General features: G+C 28.1%; 1 protein-coding gene across 4 annotated transcripts in view; it reads left to right on the top strand.

Annotated features, from left to right (window-relative positions):
- Positions 1–20,768, top strand: part of Sox102F (transcription factor Sox102F) — a 51,513-nt gene extending 30,745 nt beyond the window's left edge. For 3 of the 4 annotated variants that reach the window (XM_070647974.1, XM_070647961.1, XM_070647966.1), the window contains 6 exons: positions 5,398–6,044; positions 6,122–6,272; positions 17,433–18,232; positions 18,312–18,472; positions 18,541–18,601; positions 18,670–20,768. In XM_070647974.1, coding sequence (XP_070504075.1) covers positions 5,401–6,044; positions 6,122–6,272; positions 17,433–18,232; positions 18,312–18,472; positions 18,541–18,601; positions 18,670–19,120 — 2,268 coding nt within the window. In that variant the 5' untranslated portion in view covers positions 5,398–5,400 and the 3' untranslated portion in view covers positions 19,121–20,768. The remainder of the gene's footprint in view (positions 1–5,397; positions 6,045–6,121; positions 6,273–17,432; positions 18,233–18,311; positions 18,473–18,540; positions 18,602–18,669) is intronic. The other variant, XM_070647981.1, reaches the window with a different exon arrangement.
- Positions 20,769–20,921: the final 153 nt, after the last annotated feature.

The following is a 20,921-nucleotide window of genomic DNA, read 5'->3' as shown; positions in this document are numbered from 1 at the left end:
TTTTATGTCTCTTCACAATGAAAATGCATATAAAATTATTTCCGGAGAATATAATGAGGGGAAATGACTAAAGGAAATTATGTAATCGATCCCATTGAATCTCTCTATTCATTACTGAAACAACAAAAAATTTGAAATCAAAATATTTCAACCATTAGTAACTGGTTACATTGAGTACATCAAATTTTTAATATAATAAGTCACGGATATCTGCGAATTTCTAATGCAACTAAACGTTGATTAATTCTAAATGTTCGATCCTTTAATTTTCTTCTCAATTGAGTTCATATTCAAGGAAATTGTCATTTTTTTTCACTTTTCTCTCAGCAATTATTAATCGTCACTTATTTTCATCTCACTGTTTTCTTATAAACATTCAACTTGAAAGATGAAAAAAAATAGAAATGAAAATTCACTTATTGCATTTAGAATGAAAAAAGTAGAAATAAGTAGAGGAAAGAAAAATCATCATCATAATGCACATCTGTGTACATTTGAATATGTTCGAGTGAGTGCCATTAAAAAATCTATTATAGTATATCCGTTACAATTTTCATTTTTCTTCTTCTTCTATTTCTGTTCTTGTTCATGTGTGATCATGATTATTATTCCTGTATTTATTGTCATGTTAAAAATACAATATACATGACTAAATGATGACAATTGTCCCCTCATAACCTGTCTTAAGAATTCAAAATTTTATTAATATTGTTGCTCTGCATCAATGTTTTTCACAATTCTTGAGTTTGATTTAAAAAAAAATGAAAGTGCAATTGGTGTTTCTACTAATGAGATGATTTGATGATGTGCAAAGAAAAGAAAGTAAGAAGAGGAAAAGTCGTTAAGAAATTTTCTTTAATGATCTGAGAAGAAAATGAATGAATGAAGAAAATTTACAAAAAGTGAAATTAAAAGTAAAATAAAATTGGTGATGAAAAATTTCATCATGTTTTATTTACACGCAATTTTTTATTTTAGTTTCTAAGCTGATCTGAGCTACTTGAAAGTATTGCGTTATTAGAATAAAACACCAACAAGTTTGATGAAAAAATGAGCATCTAAGTTAAAATTTAATTTTCTGATAGAATTCATTGATGAACAATACCTTTGTACCGTATATTGTATGGAAGAATAAAATAAATGAAATAATTTTCCATCTCCCCCACATATTTCCAATACACCTGTTCTCCATTGGCACTTGTCGGTCTTATTCATTCTTCCAAGACCTAATGCATTTTTTTTAGATTCCAACAAATGAATTCGTGAAAGATAATTCATAAATTATACGACGGTGTGCATGAAAGATAAAAAAAAAATCCTATTTATAAAAAAAAATCAATTTTGTTGTTGTTACTTCCACTTATAGTCTCATATTGATGTAAATTTCTTTTAATGCTTCTGTTGTTATTTTGAATGAAGATCAAATGGAATAAGAAGCAGGAGAAAGATGCTTGAAGGGAAAAAGTGAAGCCCTAAGAAAAGCGTGTGCTGCATGAATTTTAATGACATCACGCTTTCATCGCTACTTTTCTTTTCATTCATTCTTTTTTTCTCCTCTGTTGTTATGTTCATGTAAATCTGACTTCTTTTTATGTAAGACATAAAATGAGATAATGAAGATTATTTTAAGTAAAAAATTTGTTTGAAAATTTCTGAATGATAAAAATATAGTCGAAAATCTTTTTGATTTAATTATGAAGAATGGGATTTTTATTTTTTTTTTCTTCCATCCAGAGGTGAAGTAAGAAGTTTTTAGAGAGGATGTCATGACAATTTAAGTTCTTCAAAATTTTCCAATAAAAATGTCTAAAACCTTTTTCCGATCAGTATAATTACAATCCCTTTTTGTTATCTTTATCTCCTGACTACATCCATACCTCCACCATCATTTATATGGCAGCTCAACCGCATCAAAATACAATAACTTTTATTCATCTAAAAATAAATTTCATTTCCACTAACTCATATTTTTTTATCTCACAAGTTTTCTCACTAAAAATTGCTATTTTTTAAAATCACAAAAAAGCACTTAATTAAAAGTGTCATAATGGCAACGCCACATCATAATTTTACCTGAATTTATGGCCAACAATTAAAGACTTTTTTTAATTTTCCACTTTTTATGAAACACAAACAAAAAACTCATCAAAATTCTCGTTGTTTTTCTTGTACCGTAGGCAAGAAAATTTAGAAAACTTTTTCCTCTGAGATGAAAAATTGATAAAAAAAAATTGTTTATGCAAAAAAATTGTCCTCACTTTCATTTTCGCTGAGTAAAATTAACACAATAAAAAATTAAATTTTAATGATCCTTAAACTTGCTTTATGATGATGAAAATTATAAATAAGACGATTTCACGAAGATTGTTTTTAATGAACTCATAAAGAAATTAACTTTGTTGCGTCCTCCTTAACTCCACTTAAGCTTTATGAATCTTAAAATTATTAATCACTTTTCGTGGGGTTTACACTTAATTTGCTGAAAATTAGGATATGTAATTTTTATTAGGTATCCAAATAAATAAGAATTTTTGTCATAGTTTCACACTTTTGATCTGTTTTCCAAATGTTATGATAGTGTGAACAGTTGAAAAATTTTAAATGCCAAATTTATATTTGATTCTTTGGTTTCGATTTCACATATGATGTAACAATGGACTGAATTTCCAAAAATTTAGATAAAATAGTTCATTAATTTTGACTTAAACATACCACAAAAACGATAAACACATAATCGATTAGTTCAGTAAAGACGCGGAATAATTTATGATTGAAAATTCCTTTGTTATTGAGTTCATCTATTTTTATTAAGTGCTTGAATTGATTCCATTCAGAAAAAAATAATTTGTTTTTCTTTCATTGTTTTTTCTACAATTTAAAATCTTTTTCTTTTGTTTTTTCTACAAAAAGCGATTTTTTTTCTTCTCTACATCCATCCGGGATGATCTGGAGCATCTGTTTTGTGTTTCACTTGCGATGATCGTTCTCAATTCTCCAAGTGCTTTTGTTATATTTTTTTTTTTTCATTTTGTTCTTGTTGTTGTTTTAGACATTCTACATATTTATTATTCTTACAGCTATTATTGTTCCTTTGTAGAGTGGCTTCACTGACTGAAGTGGTTTTCTTCTCTCTATTTCAATTGTTATTGTTATTGTAATATGGTATTTAAATGATAATTGAATAATTGTATTAAGTATATGGAGTGGATGTGTATGAAGAAATAAACATGAGCCAAACGAACAAGAATTGAATGGAAAATTAAGTAAATAATGAACAGAAAAAATCAGTTCATTTATTCACGTGTTTACAGAAACAGAGATCTTAAATCAGAGTTGGTACTTTAATAAGAAGCACCTGGATATTTCTTAAGAGGGGATATTTCTGTACTTGTTTGGGACGAGAATGTTTTCTGAAAATTTCTCAAGACTATATTTACGAACATTTGTATCCTAATTATTCAAATATCAATGAAAACAAAACAAATCTTTGATGAAAACAAAAGGAAATTATCATAAAAAACTACAAAAAGAACACAAAAGTGCAGACGAGAATAAACCACATGAAAACAATAAAAGGAAACATTTAAGAAAAAATGTCTGTTTTTACTTTTCCGATCATCAAAATAAAAATTCTCATTGAAACAAAAGAAAAGAAATGAAATTAAAGATTTTTTCTCATTTGGCACTATAAAGATAAAAAGACACACGAAAGATGAGAAGAATAAGAGGAAAAAAAGTCAAAGAAACTGGAGCATCAACGCACAAAATATGCGCACATGTCATCCGGTGATAAAAATTGATCTTTTTTATTCTCTTTTCTTCTTTTTTTTGTGAAAAATATAAAAAATATTTCTTTATAGTGAAAAATAAAAGAAAAGTTAATTTGAAATTCATCAAAGAATGGAAGGAAGAACTATTATGTAATTGAGAGGGAAAATTCTATTTGATGAGCTGAGACAATGAATAATAAGTCAATTTGATGCATGAATATTCTGTACTCCTTAATGCACTCTCCTACGTTATACCCTGGGGCAAGCTTAAGCAAATTAATTTATTTGACTAGAGCTCCCAAAGTACATAATCCCTTCACAATATCCATACAAGTATGACCCCTTAGTAAAATCAAATCCATATCATTCAAAATTCCATTATATAGTCATATTGCATTTTGTCATTCATCAGTTCCATCCTTTGTCATCCACATACCGTTTTTCATGCATTACCAAAAAATATTAAATTTCTCACGTCCTTAATTTTTCTTTCTCATAACAAAAAAAGTATTTGCCATTATACATTAACGAATATTCATATTATCTAGTGACGTTCTCATCTATCCTCATTTTTATGTGCGAGAGAAATGCTGGGAAGAACATAAAAATTTCAGAACACATGGAATGACAGGACATGGAAGAAATAGCAGATACAAATGAGGAATATTTCTGGTCATTATCTTTCACATGTCTTTTGTTTATCTCCTTTTTCCTTTCTCATTTCGATTTACTGTTGTCTCTTGTATTACTATAGCATAAAACATATAAAGATTCTTTTCCCATTATTTATGCATATGCATATGAGAACTTATGCACGGATTGTTTGTTGAGAAGGCGTGAATGACATTTTTGGATATTTTTTCCAAACTTTATTCTGAATTGTAAAAACTGTTTTAAGATACTTAATTTGCTGAGACAAGGGCGTAACAACTGATGAATTTTTGGGGTAAAATATCTTTTTATGGTATTAATATGCAAATGTCATTACTATTATGGATCTTTGAACCCAGCGCACTGCAATTCTGATTAATAATCACGGAGTCCACAAAACAATTTTGGTTATTTTGTTGAAACGTGGCTTAAAAAGACATGCCTATGAGGCTATGAAATAAAGAATTTATGACAAGGTGATGGGGGTGGTTAAAGAAGCAGTTTCTTTAAAAATTCTGTAAGAAGTGAAAGTTCTTTTAAAAGATAATACTTTAAATTTCCATAGTTAGGTACAACATTGACATTTTAACATTTCTCACAGGAAAAAGTGATTTAGAAAAGTTTTCTTAATTCTCAAAAAGAAACTTTACAAATTCTGAGAATATATTTTTTCATAAAACAAAACGGAGAATAAGAAAACAAGACAAGAAAGAAAGGATATTGAAAACAGACACCGTCAATGCATCTTATACTGTCACATGAGAAATTTTTAGGTCACAAAATGAGAAAAAAAAAGATTTTATGTTGTTGAAAAATCACGAACATGTTATTGTACATTTGAGAATAGATATTGTAAGATGTTGTTGTTGTTCTTTAAAGACAAATGGTTCCTAGAATAATAATTTATATTTTTAAATAGTTTAAAATTAGTGAAAAAAATTACAACAAAAATTTTTGTCTTATTTTCAAATTTCAGATAATGTCATCAAAAAGAAAGTCACCACCAACAAAGCTCGACGGATCAAACGGTGTCTCGGATCTCTCAGTTCATAACGACACTGGCTTATCGCATACACACCCCATCATCAAATCAGAATCAAATTCAGAAATTTACGAACAAAGTCGATTAAGTCCTCTAAGTGAGTCACAAATGAACGGTGAAGTATTGAAAGTCAAACGACGAAGTGAAGCAGACAATTTTCATCACAATTCACATTCATTACAAAATATTTTATCAAAACGTAGAAAAAGTGAAAATTTTACCAATGACAATGTGCCATCGTTGAGTTTATCACCAAACCAGCATGAATTAATGAAAAATTGTAATAATAACAATAATAATAGTAGTAATAATAATGTAAGTCCTCATCATCATCAAATGAATGAAAGTGCAAATTTTGTGAATAGAATAAAGCGCGAGCAGAATGGAAGTGATGGAGAATTTGATGAGAGAAGTTATAATAATAACAATAATAATAGTGAAATTGATATGAAGAAAGATTTAATGGTGCCATCAAAAAAAACAATGAATGATGTGTTAAAATTATTGACAAACAAGATGAGAGGAAGTTCATTAAAAGATAGTAGGAAGTCACCTGTGGATGGCGAAAGTGAAGGAAAAAGGTGAGACTTTTGATTCCAAATAAATATTTTTCCATTTATAGCTAGACAACTAACAATAATTTTGTCTTCTTCAATAGCGAATCACCATTTGATCCTCTAAAATTGCTCAATCAAGTTGAAATACCTGATAATTTGCAAGAACGAGAGAAATATTATTTATACAGTGAGATGATTCTGCAATTACAAATGGCTCGTGATCATTTATTGAGACAGCAGTCAGAAAAGCCGGTAAGTATTTACATTTGACTTTTACTTACTTAAAATGAGAGACAAGTGTCTCTACTGATCAGTTTATGACTAATAAATCTTTCATAAACTCATAAAAATCGATGAAATTTTCACTTAAACGCAGAGGTCTTTAGCCTTTTAAAAATTATCTGGTCGAACAATTTTTAGACTTTTTAAAATACCCAAAACAAGAGTTCCTCATAAAATCGCATTGTTTCATTTCAAATTTTTTTTCTAAAAATATAAAGAAAAAATCAAAACAAAAAAAAATCGAAATTTTTCTTTTTCATTTTCATGTCATTAAACTTTTTCTCGCTCGAGAGGCTCTTAAACACCCACTCAGTATCTAATCGCTACGTACTAAGAAAAAAAATATATTTAATGTAAAAAAGTGAAGGAAAACTTTTTTTTCCATTTTCATAATTATACCACATTTTGAGATTTAAAGTAGGAATTCTCTTACGTCAATTTTAATTTTGGCAAATACTACCAAACTAGAATTCAGACTAGTTAAAAATATCAATAAATCAATTGAATCTTCCACATAAGACCATGTGTGAACCAGTTGAACCATTTTAATTCACAAAATTTCTGTCATTTTGTATATTATTCTTTTCTAAAATTAAACTTTTTTTTTGTTACAAACAAAAACGATTCGACAAACTTTTTCGTCGTTCCCATTGTTTTACGTCAGTGGAGCGTAGCAAGCAAATTTTTTGAGGTGTTGCCGAGATTTGAGAATCAAAACGAGCAAAAACAATAGAAGTATTGTCATCAGCCTGTGAAATTTCTCTCTCGTCGTCACATCGATGTATTTGTGGATGCTTGTGTGCTTTACCGTTGAATACAATAAAAAAGTTTTTTTTTTTCATCGTCAAGCAATGAATAAAGTATCTTGATGTGGGCGGCTTAATGTGCAGTTGGTGATTGCGCATTACGTGCTACTGACAACTCTCAGTTCTTTTTTTGGGTAGAAAAGAAAAAATGTTGTTGTTGTTCCTTTTGTTGTTTCTTTGAATTCAAGAAGCGGAAAATTTTCTTTTTGTTTGTTGAGGGGGAAATTTTTCTTTTCTCCTTTGTGTTGGTAGAATTCAAACTTGTATTGGTGAGCTCCCCATCTCAAATAAAAATAGAAAAAATGGGAGGACAATAGAAATAAATTTTTGTTCTTTTGTTTGCATTTTTCTTTATTTTCTGCCACGCCTCAATTTTTTGTTTTATTGTTGATTGATATTGATTGTGTTGCTATCACAGCATCCATGGAGGCTTTGAGGTATCCAAACTAACGGATTTGTATCAAAAAACTTTGAACGAACTAAATTCGAATATAGTCCAACTTACTTTAACTTTGATGATTTTTGAACAAGTGATTTTAAATTTATTATTTGTAGTCCTCGGATATGAGAATAACATCAATTTGAATTCATTTGGCCTGCAAATTTTATATTTGAATTTCAATTTTCTTATATTTCTATATGACATCGATGAAAGATTTAACGATTTTCTTCTTTGAGTAGATTTTTATGAATGTGATGGAGGGAAGAAAATTACTAATTAGACACTTGCGATGTTGCACGTGCTTCATGTACTCTGCACTTTTGATTGCTCATTTGATTCTCTTCTCATTTTATTCAATGATATTTTTTTGTAGAATAAAATTCTCGTGTTATTTTTGAGTGTCATCAAGGAAATGAGAAGATTATTTTGCATATTTCCCTTCATAAAGTTGATTTAAAAAATATTTTACTTGAAATTGCATTTAATTTTTGAATTAAAAGTTTCAAATCATTGAAATTCTTATATTCCGAAATGGTTCCTTTGAATTTATTTAAAATTTCTTTGACAAATTTAAGGGTTATTAATTAATGCTAGAAATTGGCATAATAATGGATAATATTAGTGAATTATTGTCACTTTGCAGTCTAATAGCTAACAATTTGAGTGAGATCTGCTCATAACCTAAAAGATTAGCTCCAGATGGGAAATTTAAAAAAGTAAAATATGAGCTTCCTAAAACAATCATAGAAATTAAGAGAACATAATTTTCCAAGCATTTGCAGGTGCATCATTCCCAAAATCCATCTTAATACACACAAGCAATTAAAACATGAAAACAATAAAATTTTATAGCCACATAAATTTCTCTTGAAGAATTCTTAAATTAAAATAAATTGCTTTGTTGAAGGAAAAGAAACAAGAAATTTTCTTGTATTTTTACTATCATAAAAATCTTTTTTGTCGTCGTTAATTATCTGTTTTGAAAATTTTAGAAAATTCAAGTTTATTTGATTACGAAAAGGAATTTTTACTAGTATCATTATAAATTTTGAAGGATTTTTAAGGCTTTATTGTAAAGTTATTATCTTGAGAATTTTGACAACAACATGAACAATAATACCAAAGATTAGTATGTGAAATACCTTAGTATAAAACAATCACAATTCCCCCTCCTAAAAACTCCTCAACTTGAGAAATAACAAGTAACATCTACAATAACACTATCATGTATGTCAGTCATCTAATGGCATGTTTCATGTTTTTCCTTTCAACTTTTTTTTCTTTTAAATTAGACGAACGCTCGCGCGCATTAAGAATGGAGAGTTGAATAGAAAAATCATTTCAAATTTATCATTTGGGAATTATCTAAGTAAATCGAAGAGAATAAAATGATAGAACATGTGTTATGCTGTCTATTATGCAAGGAACATTGTCAGTTAAGAAACTAATTTATGCTGAAATTTTTTAAACTATTCCTTATTTAATTAAAAAAAATTCAAAATTTTAATCAAACTCTGCTTCAGTCTCAAAAAAGCGTAAGTCCATCCATTCATCATTTTAATAATTTTCCGAAAAATATTTCATATTACTTGCTTATCTCTTTAACTCATCATTAATTCAGAATTCACAAAAGTGTTGTTTTCATTACACAAAAAAAAAAGAAAAATCTAAACAAAGAGCGTGAAAAATTGAAAAAAGTTCTACTCACATCAAAAAGAAAAGAAAAAAAATGAAAAGTAGAAAGGAAAAGTGTTGTGTTAATAATTATTGACTCAACTGTTTTCATGTTTTGTGTATCATCATTTCACGGCACATACTTAATACGAGAGAAAAGATTTTTTCTTACATTTATATGAATGATACAAACTACATAGTTGCAGGGGTGTGCAACTAAAAATCTGACATTCTACAAGAAAGATATTTAGATTGAAAACGTTTAGAAAATTATCATCAAACTTGAGATTTTTTCTTCAAGATATAGATTTTCCAGTACTGCTCTACTTTAGTCGTTGATCTATGAATTTGCATGTATACGTTTATATATCGATTCCTTTTTCTTCTATTCGTGAAAATGAAAATCTCAAACTTTGTTTAGACAACAATTCATTATGAGAAAGAGAATCAGAAAAGTGTACAGGGATTGAATCACGAATGAAATTATATTTGTAATTTCTATAGCATTTTAAATGTTTAGTTCAAAATCCCTGTTTTCCATCTTCACAACATTAACAAAGTGAATTAAAGTACATCTATAGATCGCTTATACACGAGAGAGCGTTTGCCGTATAAATATAGAAAGTAACATAATCACAACAATATGATTCATTGATGTATACATGAGCGAGCCGTCAAAAGCACTTGTCGTTGACTGTCGACTTTATGACAATGAGGATGCACGGCACTTCCAATTGCTATTATTATTTTTCTCTTTATATATGTTTTTTCTTCATTAAAGTCATCCACATGAATGCATGGAATTTTTCATTTTCTCGTATTAAATGCATCAACCTGTGATGATATTACCGATGGGGGTTCTCGGTAATATTTTCCGATAATTAGTAAATTCGAGTTAGAACATAATATACACATTTATACATTTATTCACATTAAAATTTTCATATATTGTAGAGTAAGATAAAAGTTTTTCAAAAAACAATCTTAGAATCCCTAAACAAGACCTTTCTATTTAGATTTTTATGATAATTTATGTCACTGCTTTTCTAATATTCATTCCAATACACTTGCTGGCACATGTGCGAGCATTTAAGAAAAAAGAAAAATCTTTCTGTTGTGATCGTAAAATGGAAAAAGAGAGAGGTTGAAAATTGTTTTCTAAATATAGAAATAAAAAAGAATGAAAATATAAAAATTAATAATCTTGATGATGAGACTTGAGGACGTGATGTTCTAGAAAACAATTCAGTTCTGACAACATAATTACTCTGCAATCAAGTTTTAATCTAATTTTTTTTTAAATTTTTATTAGACTTACACTTTATCAATCTATTTTTAAATATCTTTAGCTGTATATAATATAAAATCTTCATAAATCTTTCTTGAATAAGCCAGTTTCCACTCAGCCACGGACTGTTGAAAATAATTTTTCCATTTTTCATTCAATTTCCATCAAAACATTTTTTTCATTCATATTTATGATATACTGTGAGTGAATAAAAGAAGGCGAGAAAAGTCAACAGAAGAAAACATTTTTTCTCATTTCCTTTTGGATTAGTCAGTTTTATAACTCATTTTAGACTATGATGCATGACGTTCGACTCAAATCCTAAAATAATTATTATAACAATTGTATATTTAAATATGCTGTATATACAGCTTACAAACACTTATTTTTTGATGCTTCTATGATTAATTTCCCAATATAAACCTCTTTTTTGCCCCTATTTTACAACGCAACTATGACTAACCCTGCTACTGATAAAACATAAAACAAATATAATATTTTGTTCGGATAGTTAAATTTTAAACGTTTAATAAAGTAATTTTCTGCTCATAAAAGTGATCCTTACATCCAGTCGAGCACATCCTCATTTCCTACATTTTAATGAGCTTTAATTAAATATTGCAACAAAATTGCAAGCAACAAATTTATATGTAAAATTACACATTTACCCTCATGGCTGTATTGAAAGCAAATGTGAGAGAACTAAAGCAATTAAAAATTTTTGCAACCAATATTGTTTAAACAAAAAGTATCAACAAATTTATTTGTGGCCATTAAAATTCTCTCAATTCATTAAGTAATGTAAATTTTCATGAATAATTTATAAATCTATGCCAGTGGAGGGTAGCTTGTAAACCGCGATACACTAGTGAGCCACCAAAAATGTTTATTCTGCCAACCACTAATCTATGGAGATCTTGCCAATCCCAAATAGATTTCACCCTTTTTGGATCAATGACAATCAAATATTTTAAAGGAAGAATTTCAATATATCACCTAAATATTATCAACAATTGTTGCAGAATAGGATATGAAAAGCATGTAATCATCATCATAGAATGTCAATGAGCTTCTTCCTCAATAAGCTGTTGTTGTTACAATTATTGTCAACACAATCTTTTTTCCATTTATTGCTTGCCTTTTGTCCTCTTCATTGACAATATTACATATGTATAATATGTATTATGTGATGGATTATAGAAGTGCTATTGAATAGCTCAGAATTGAATATGAAATTTTTCCTTCTCATAGCAAGCGACATGAAAATGAAAAGGATAAGTGGAGCTAAGGCATACACAAAGCCTGTCGTGTTGTTATTGTTACTACGGCATTCAAGTTATGAATGGAAGGGAAATTTTTTTCCTTTTTTTTCATTTGTGTGTAATTGAAAAGGAAAAGAAGATTATGTTTGCATAATGTAACCTTTTGTTATGACTTGCAAAGATTTATTTAGTTCTCTCTATTCCTTAGTTCTATTATGTTTGGGAAATTATTTTCCTTTTCTTTTCTGATTGAAATGGATTTTTCTTCTTTATGTAAGTCTACTGTCTGCAGAAAATTCTTGTTGTTGACAATTTATAGTGTTTTGGGGTGACTCGGAAACTATTTTGCAAGATATTTATGGTTAAGTATTGTTTAACGTTACTAACAAAAGTTAGATCTGAGATAATAATCTAAGAAGGAATCAAGCTCTTATCTAGATTTTTGTTGCTTAGAGTAAATACTAATTGATGCATATTCACAAATTTTTACTTATTTTGTAAATATATTTTAATAATTTTTTCTTCTTATAAGACAATGGAAAACAGATGTCATTCGACTTAAAATATTATTTAAGAAAGTAGAGCATAAAGTCAAGAATTTAAGAATGAACGTAAGAAGAAAAATGTGCAGTCAAGGCCAAATTATGAATGAGCAGCATATGGATTTTTGTGACAATATTGATGAGATGTTTTCCAGCAGTGATTTTTTATCACAAAAGTATCAAAATTAGTTTCACAAAATGAAGTAAAAGATGTAAACAATAAATCCAGAAAATCCTATAAAATTCTTATTTACAATATCTTCTTCAAATTCGAGTATTTCCATAAACATTGTGAACAAGATTTAGTTCAAGTGAGATTAAAACAATAACAAATGGCGGAAATTTTTATTCCATGAGTTTTAATTTTTATGAACCACAAAAAAAGAAACTTAATTTTTTTCTTCTTCCTTTCCATAAAAACAACTTCAAATAACGATGACTTCATAAAAAACCCCGAAAAGAAAAATCAACGCTCAGAAAAAAAATTGTTTGAAATGATTTGGAAACAATTCGAATGAAAATTGAAAATTTCTTTGTAAAAAACGAAGCAATTTCATTTAACTCATCGCCACGCATCTGGAAGTCGCTATGGAAACATCTGCTTTTTGTCATTTTCTGTTGTTACTACGAAATGAGATTTTTTTTGTGTTTTGGGCATTATTAAGTGCCTTCTTCTTTTTTTCATTTCAGTCTAATTTTATTCACTTCAATATCTAAACAATCGTTGCTCTTCTTATTTTTATTATTGTCTTACTTCTTCTAATTGTTTTTATTATCGAATCATGTAAAAAAAATTATTCATTGAGTCAAGTGGAATGCTTTCTTCAATTGAGATTTCATTTTTATAAAATTATAAAATACATTTATGATTAATTTATTAATTTTACAGCAATTGACTGGCAATTTATTTAAATTAATTTGTTTGTCAAATTAGAATTTATTTCTCTAATCTGATTAAAATGTGTGTAGTTTTATTAATTTCCTGTATTGACAAAGTTAATTTTTAGTTCATAATAACTGATAACGTAAGAATGTCTAGAATTTTTTAGATATTTGAGGAGAGTCCAATTTCATTACTCTATTAACTTTTAATATGAGTAATTATAAAAGTATACCTAAAAGTTCATAATTTTGAAAATCATAGAAAATGAATTTACACTTAATCATACACTCGTAAATTTTCATTTAACCTTTTCATTTTATTCTCTACATAACTCTAATTTAATACATTTCCGTAAAGTTTGAAATTAAAGAAAATTCGACAAGACAGTTTTTAACATCAATTCCAATTTGAATCAAAAATCACTCTTATTTTCACTTTTCAGTCATCACTGTAGTAAAGATTCCCGCCCTCCTTATTCTGTAATAACAATAATCATAAATATTTCATAAAATCTTCTCATCTCTTTTTGTTTTCCAACTCTAAATTTTACAATTTATTGTTTTCTGTGCGTTCGTCACATTTCAAAATTTTTATTTCATTTATTTTTAAAAATTTTCTACCGAAATTGTTTTTTTTTCCTTCCTTCACAATTTTCATTCTTATTTCAACGCAAGCATCATAAAATGTTTCAAAGTGGAATCGTCTGATCACAAATGTGTCATAATTTCATTTTTCAGATAAAATTTTATTGTCAAATTGTTTTGTTCTCAATTTCATTTCTGATCGTTAACCAAAAATAAACTGGAAAAATCAATTGCGGAACTAAATGTTTGTATATTTCGTGATATTTGTAAAATTTTAGTTTGATGTTAACATTCATACACTTCGACTTTGATTCGAACTTATTTTTAATTTTTTGATTAAAAAAACTATTTTTTTTTTAAATGGAAAAATCTACAGATTTAGTAAAAATGTTCATAATAACTCCAATATTTTGAAAATGTTTGATAAATGGATATACGAAAGGCACCTGAATACAAAAAGTGGAAAGACATGTTGACTTAATAGCTTCATTTGTGCGATCATTAATAATAAATTTTTCATTTCTAAATAAACTCGTTCATTTTCCAGAGATGATAATTTTAGCACTTAATGACGATTTTCCCTGTTTATTATGATTTTTTTAAAAATTTATTTAAGTAGTGAAATTTATTAATATCTAAAAATAAAATCCATGTTTTTCCAGCAATTTTTCTCATATCAAAGGAACAAGATTTTTTGATAATCTTACAAAATATAATAAATCAAAAACAAAAGCGAAGTTTGAAGATTTCATATTTGTCAAAAAAACACTCGCATTTTGAATTTTTTGATATTTATTTAATTTTTTGTAGTGAAAAGAATCACGAATAATGCACTAGAAAAAGATTTATCACAAAATATAGAGACACTTAGATCTACATCTAGTATTAATTTTATTATGTGCACATTGAATCAATGTGCACTGAATCATGTTAGATTTAGACCGGTGAAAAACCAGATTTGGGATTTGGAAAAATCTTAAAACTTCATCGAATTGACTACACCTCTAGTCTATCTCATCCATTTTTCGAGACACTTGAAAAATCGTGAAAATTTGATGTTTGTTTATAAATCATTCGCTGAATGGATTAAAATTATCCAGTCCATTTGAAACATACATGCTAATAATAATAACATTAATATTAATAATTATCTCATGCGATAAAACAAAATGAAACGAGAAATGTTCCATTATGTCATCATCATTATAAATTCACAACAAACATCAAAAAATCAAAAATAAAGAAGAAGCGATGCCTGTAGATTTGTGTACTGAAATATCCATTAATATTGCAATAAAAATATGGAAAATAATGTTCTATAGCAGCTGTCCGCTCTTATTTCCATCATTTTTCTTTCATTTTGCTTGTATATCTACAACTTTTTGTTTTATTTTCTGAAAATAAAATGCGAGAATTTTGAAGGATTTTTTCATCATTTTCTCGTATGATTATAGTTCCAAAATTTCTTCAATTTTTCATGGAGAAAACAAAAATGTATACAAGTAAGAATCGCATCGTACTAAACAAAAAATTGCGCATTCTTGAAAAGTTCAGTTTGATGTTAAAACAGTATTCAAAGGTGAAATTTTATTTGACTTTATATCTAAAGTTTGACTAGATTAAGTGAAAAGTGTGGGATTTTATTATCCAATTTAATTTCAAATTGATAATCAGACCACTTCTTATTATAATTATTGAATGCTCACGATGATTTTTTCACCAATTTATGTCATTAATAAGGATTAAATGATTTAGCATAAGAAAATGTTTCAAAAATTTCAAAAGAAACATTTAAAATATTTTATTTGTCATAATCACTTCCAGAACGTCTCTTGACCCTCCATCCGTGTGTTGTTTTGTAAATTTTCACGCCTTTAAATTTTTGTTTTCTTTATTACGTGTATCAAACAAGTAGCCGAGCTCGACGACGCATTTCAATGATTAATGAAATAATTAAAAAGCGCTGATCAAAATATTGTGAATGTGTGTCTCCCTCGCTCGCATCTGCCTGGATTTGTGTGACTGACTATTTTTTTATGATTGTCATTATGCGAAAATATTTAAACAGCCAGCGCCTGTAGATGTCCATGAAGGCGATGTTAACAACAAAGTTAATAGCTCAATAACATGTGTCACAAAGCGAAGCGAGAGAATAAACGAAATAAATTTAAATCACATCTCGTAATTTTTTCTTTCATTTCATATTTTTTTAATTCTGCCTGTTCAGATAAATGGAGAAAAAATGGATAGATTTTTTATTTTATTTTATGAACGACAAAAAAGCGGATTTTTTTTTTAATTTTATTTTCTAATAATAATTTAGGGAAATGCGAAGAGAAAGAATTATGAGTTGTGGATTTAATGACAGCGAATTAGATGGCGTATATGATGATTGGGAAATTTTTATGCATACTTTATTTTGTGAAAATAATCTTACAATTTCTAATTAAACTTCTATTATACCTCAAATAATGAACAACATTGACATTTTATGACATTCTGAGAAAATGAATAAACTTTGCTAATAATCTACAATAATAATTTCCATCATGAAAATCCTTAACACTAATGCTTCTGTTCTTGATTGCATGTCGATAAAAGAAATTAATCTACAAGAGAAGAAGAAATTTTGATGTGACATGAATAGGAAAATAGAAAGATGTAAAAATAAGGCAAAAATTTCGATGAGGGTGGAAATTATAAGAAAATAATTGAAGTAAAGGAACCTAATTTTCTATTCATTGCAATGTAAGAGGGTTTTTATTATTATTATTTCTGCTTTCAGAGCTTGTGAAATTGTTTAATATGTAATATTTGACTTAATCTCTTGACATATTTTGCTACAATTTTTAACTTTTTTTTTTTCAAATCATCGTAACGATTAAATAAAAAATGTATACTTCATTCTTCTCAAGATTAGAATTAGTTTTGGACCCAAGAATGTTTTTAAAAAAATTTTAAATTTTGAGTGATATATAAACATCGACATAATTTAAAAACTTGCAAAATTTGTACAATTTTTGATGATAGCTTGTTTCTTAAGCTCAAAACTAACACTGTTTTTCATACATTGTCGTCGAAATCATCATTATCTGTATGAAAATATATTTAAAAAAATAATGCTGAAATTACTCGGTAATCAGGCTACACCCTGCATTAACACTGTCATTTATAAAATTATGAAATTTTTACTATTTTTATGACGATGATGGATTGCTCATAAGCTCCTTTGTATTCATTTTTATTGTCCTAGAGCACAAAAAAATCATTATCGATATCACAAAAATTGGATCATTGAAATTTTCCCTTCACTATGCTCTAATTACGTAATTAGTTACAATACATCAAAAATGAATGAAAGAGGATTTTCTCGTATTGATGTTGATGTCACTTTTTCATCTATATCAATTGATGTTTTGATCTTTTGTATTTGCTCATATTTGTATAAAAAATTCTTTTTGGTGAGGCTTTTGTGGTCGAGTCCTTTGAATATTTTTTTATATGTAGACTGTACTGAATACATGAAAATAAATTTTAAAAGTATCGATAAAGAAGTTTACTAAGGCGCTATCTGGTGGTGAAAATTTCAAAAAAAAAAAAAAAATGCTTAATATGTTTAAAAAAATAATCCCATTTAATATGATTCCAGATGAACACATTTGATAACAACAAACTTCATCATGATCTGCTTCTAGCACAGAAATCTCTCCCGTTTCCAATTCCGGAAAATCTCGATGATCTAGCCATTCAAAAAGAATCATTTTTGCAAGAATTACAGAATCAAATGACAAATAAATCTCCATCAAAACGCTCATCACCTTTAACTGGTAGTCCAGTCTTAGGAACACCAATTGCACCATCACCGCTAATTCCTTTCTTACCCTACCTCCAAACCCCCTATGTTCCCATTCCACATGATGCTTCATCTGCTCCATGGAATCTTTCACAAAATCTCATGAAAAATGACATGGAAAATGAGAAAATGCATCTTGATACACCTCTTAATCTTACAAAGAAAACTAAATCAAATGATGAACAGCTAAGTCGAATGCAAAATGATGGAAATAACAACACAAATAAAAATCAAAATCATGATCATCAGGCATCAAGTTCAAAAGGACCTCATCAAAATCCACCTCGTCTTCCATATAATCTACCAAGTGATGATCCTGACTTTTTTGCAGCATGTAGACTATGGCCTGTAATGGCTGCTGCTGCTGCACAACATAATACAGGTGGAAATAATCAAAATATGGGAATGATGGGTGCAACTAGTAGTCAAAGAGATGCCATGATGATGAATGAGACAAATTTTATTGGTCTTAATGATGTTGCAAAGCAGAAACGAGATGTGTCTAATATTGGACTAACTGGAGATGAAAAAGTTCGGATGGTAAGACAACAAGGAAGAAGTCGAAACAGTGCAGATAGAGATCTCATGGGAAAATCGTAAGTCTGATTATGTTTTTATTTGAATTTCCAGAAAAAATTTTATTTTTTTTTTTTTTTAATTTTTGATAACAATTAGGCAAGACTCAATGGTTGGTGAACGTACCGGTAGCGAGTCTCGGGGAAAAGCTCACATTAAACGGCCAATGAATGCATTCATGGTATGGGCTAAAGATGAACGACGGAAAATCCTTAAGGCATGTCCCGATATGCATAATTCAAATATTTCAAAAATTCTTGGTAAGATTAAATTAAATTTATATTATTAATATGAAAAAATAACAGATTTTTTCGATATTAATTATCAGGTGCTCGATGGAAAGCTATGACAAATGCTCAGAAACAGCCATACTATGAAGAGCAATCACGGTAAGCATATATATATCACACATAATCTCTTATATTGTTTATTTAATTGAAATTTTATCTTATTTCAGCCTATCGAAGCTTCATATGGAGATGCACCCTGATTATCGATACCGACCGCGTCCAAAGCGCACCTGTATAGTTGACGGTAAACGATCAAATCAATTCAAACAACCGTACACAATTGCATCTCAAGAATCTTCACTTTCAGGAAAGAAAATGCGTATCAGTGAGTACAAATCATTAATGCGTAGTCGACGCAACGAGATGCGACAACTCTGGTGTCGTGATGGCAGTGAGATGAACCCAAACTATCTTGATAATATGCAGTCACCAGAACCACCCGGATCATCAGGCTCAGGAGCACCGCTATCACCATCAATGAGTGGTCGATTAAGTTTCGATGGAAATATGATGCCGATGGGAAATAAAGGATATTATTATCCTAATGAAAGTCCATCACCATCAGCCATTTCACAAGGTAATTCGAGTACAAATTATGATTCAAAGGATGACGATTGAGGACAGTGGATGAAAAGTTTTATTGATCGATATTGTTGAAATGTGAGAAATTATATTGACATCAAGGCAATGAAGGACAGTTGATGTCATTTGATGATCTCCTGTGTCATATTAAAGATGTAGATGTTATAAAATTGAACAATACTCAAGTAGTTAAATTTAGGAAGTGAGTCATTTTATGTAAATGGATAAAGTATCATCACATGGTTTAAGGAACTTCAAAATACTTGCTGAAGAAATATTTTTGAACTCATATAGTCTTCAAATATAAACAGCAGAGTGAAACTTTTATTAGACTTCATTATTTGGGAAAATTTTACTTTTAAAAATTGACATTGAATGGTTGTAATAAATTAAAAAATAAATCTTACGAAACAACTTCATGAAGAATTTAAGAATTCTTTGATTCAGATTAAGGGTCGTTCAGTTATTATGATCATATTTGCAGGGATTGAAGAGTTTATTTTATTTACGAAAAATATCTCAGAAATCTCTACGAATCTCGAAGATACTCGTCAAACTATTTAAGGATTCATTCAATTATACCTGAAATTGTGAGATATAAGGGGGTTGTGTGTATATATATGTGCAAGGTTCAAATTATTTTCAAAGCAATAGTTTCAAGATAAATTCTGTTTCGTGATTTTTTAGCACTTAAAGGAATGTATGATAATGATAGTATATTAAAACTGTACGATTTAAATTAATTGCCATAGAGGGAAAAGAGATTTTAATTTTTTTTTAATGATATTAAGTAAACTTTGTTGAAGAGACTCAAAAAATTTGATTAATGCAATTTAAATTTTTTAATAATTTTTAATACTCACATATTCAATAAATTTTGGGAGGCTTTTTGTGATAATAAAGTTTAATGAAACTTTCTTCATTTTTATGTCTAATGTTCGATAATTCATTTAAAAATTATATTTTAATTAGATTATTCTCCCGATTTTTGCAACTTTTTTACAATAATGTTTGATCTTTGCAATAATAGCAACTTTTAAATGAAAATCTCAAAATTAGATTTTTAAAAAAAAAAAATTGTTTTTTAAAAATATCTCACAATAAAATCGTTTTTTAAGATTATTGTACAATTTTGTAAAATTTGTGTAAATTTTGAAGAAAAAAAGGTGTAGAATTATGAAAAAATTCATGTTCATTTTTCAAGGGTGGAGCAGGAAATTTTTTGGGGATTCCTGATCTCCTTTAAGCCCCCTTAAATACGCCCATGTAATGTTTCACTTTAATCACCATGAACTCTAGTTATAATTAGGTTTAGATAGTCATGAATGTTTTGCGAACTATATAATTAACAAAAATAAAATAAGTGTCATACAAATTTAATGGAAATTAAAATTTAGTGTAAGAAACTTTAAAAGAATATTAAACGAAAGAAGAGAAAAACGTACATAAGGAAAAATGTAGATTAGAGAATCATTGAAGATTTTTCTTCCTTAAATGAACTACACTTACGATGTTAAATCGTTTTTTCATTGACATTTCTACATAGCTGTAATGCTCATTTTCTATAGTAAATATAAAATTGTAATAAAATTTTTAATTTAATTATAATAAAAGTCTCAACATAGATTTGACTTAAATTAATTTTATAATTTTTATTGTGCCATAAAATATGTAACCATGGTGATGATGCATTAAGAAAAAAAAGTTAAAATTACTAGAAATAATGGATTTCAAAAAAAGCAGATCAAAATAAAAAATAAATTAAAAATGTTGAATTTTATTTGATATAATTGTTTTTTTTTCAGTAATTTGTTTTTAAAACATTTGTGCAAATATT

The sequence above is a fragment of the Chironomus tepperi genome, unplaced genomic scaffold (genome assembly GCF_022539635.2).
Source record: "Chironomus tepperi strain 1889 unplaced genomic scaffold, CSIRO-AGI_Ctep_v1 contig_34, whole genome shotgun sequence".
In the NCBI taxonomy this organism is placed as follows: Eukaryota; Metazoa; Arthropoda; class Insecta; order Diptera; family Chironomidae; genus Chironomus; species Chironomus tepperi.
Note: the sequence above shows the minus strand (reverse complement) of the source record. Positions and strands in the feature narration are given on the sequence as shown.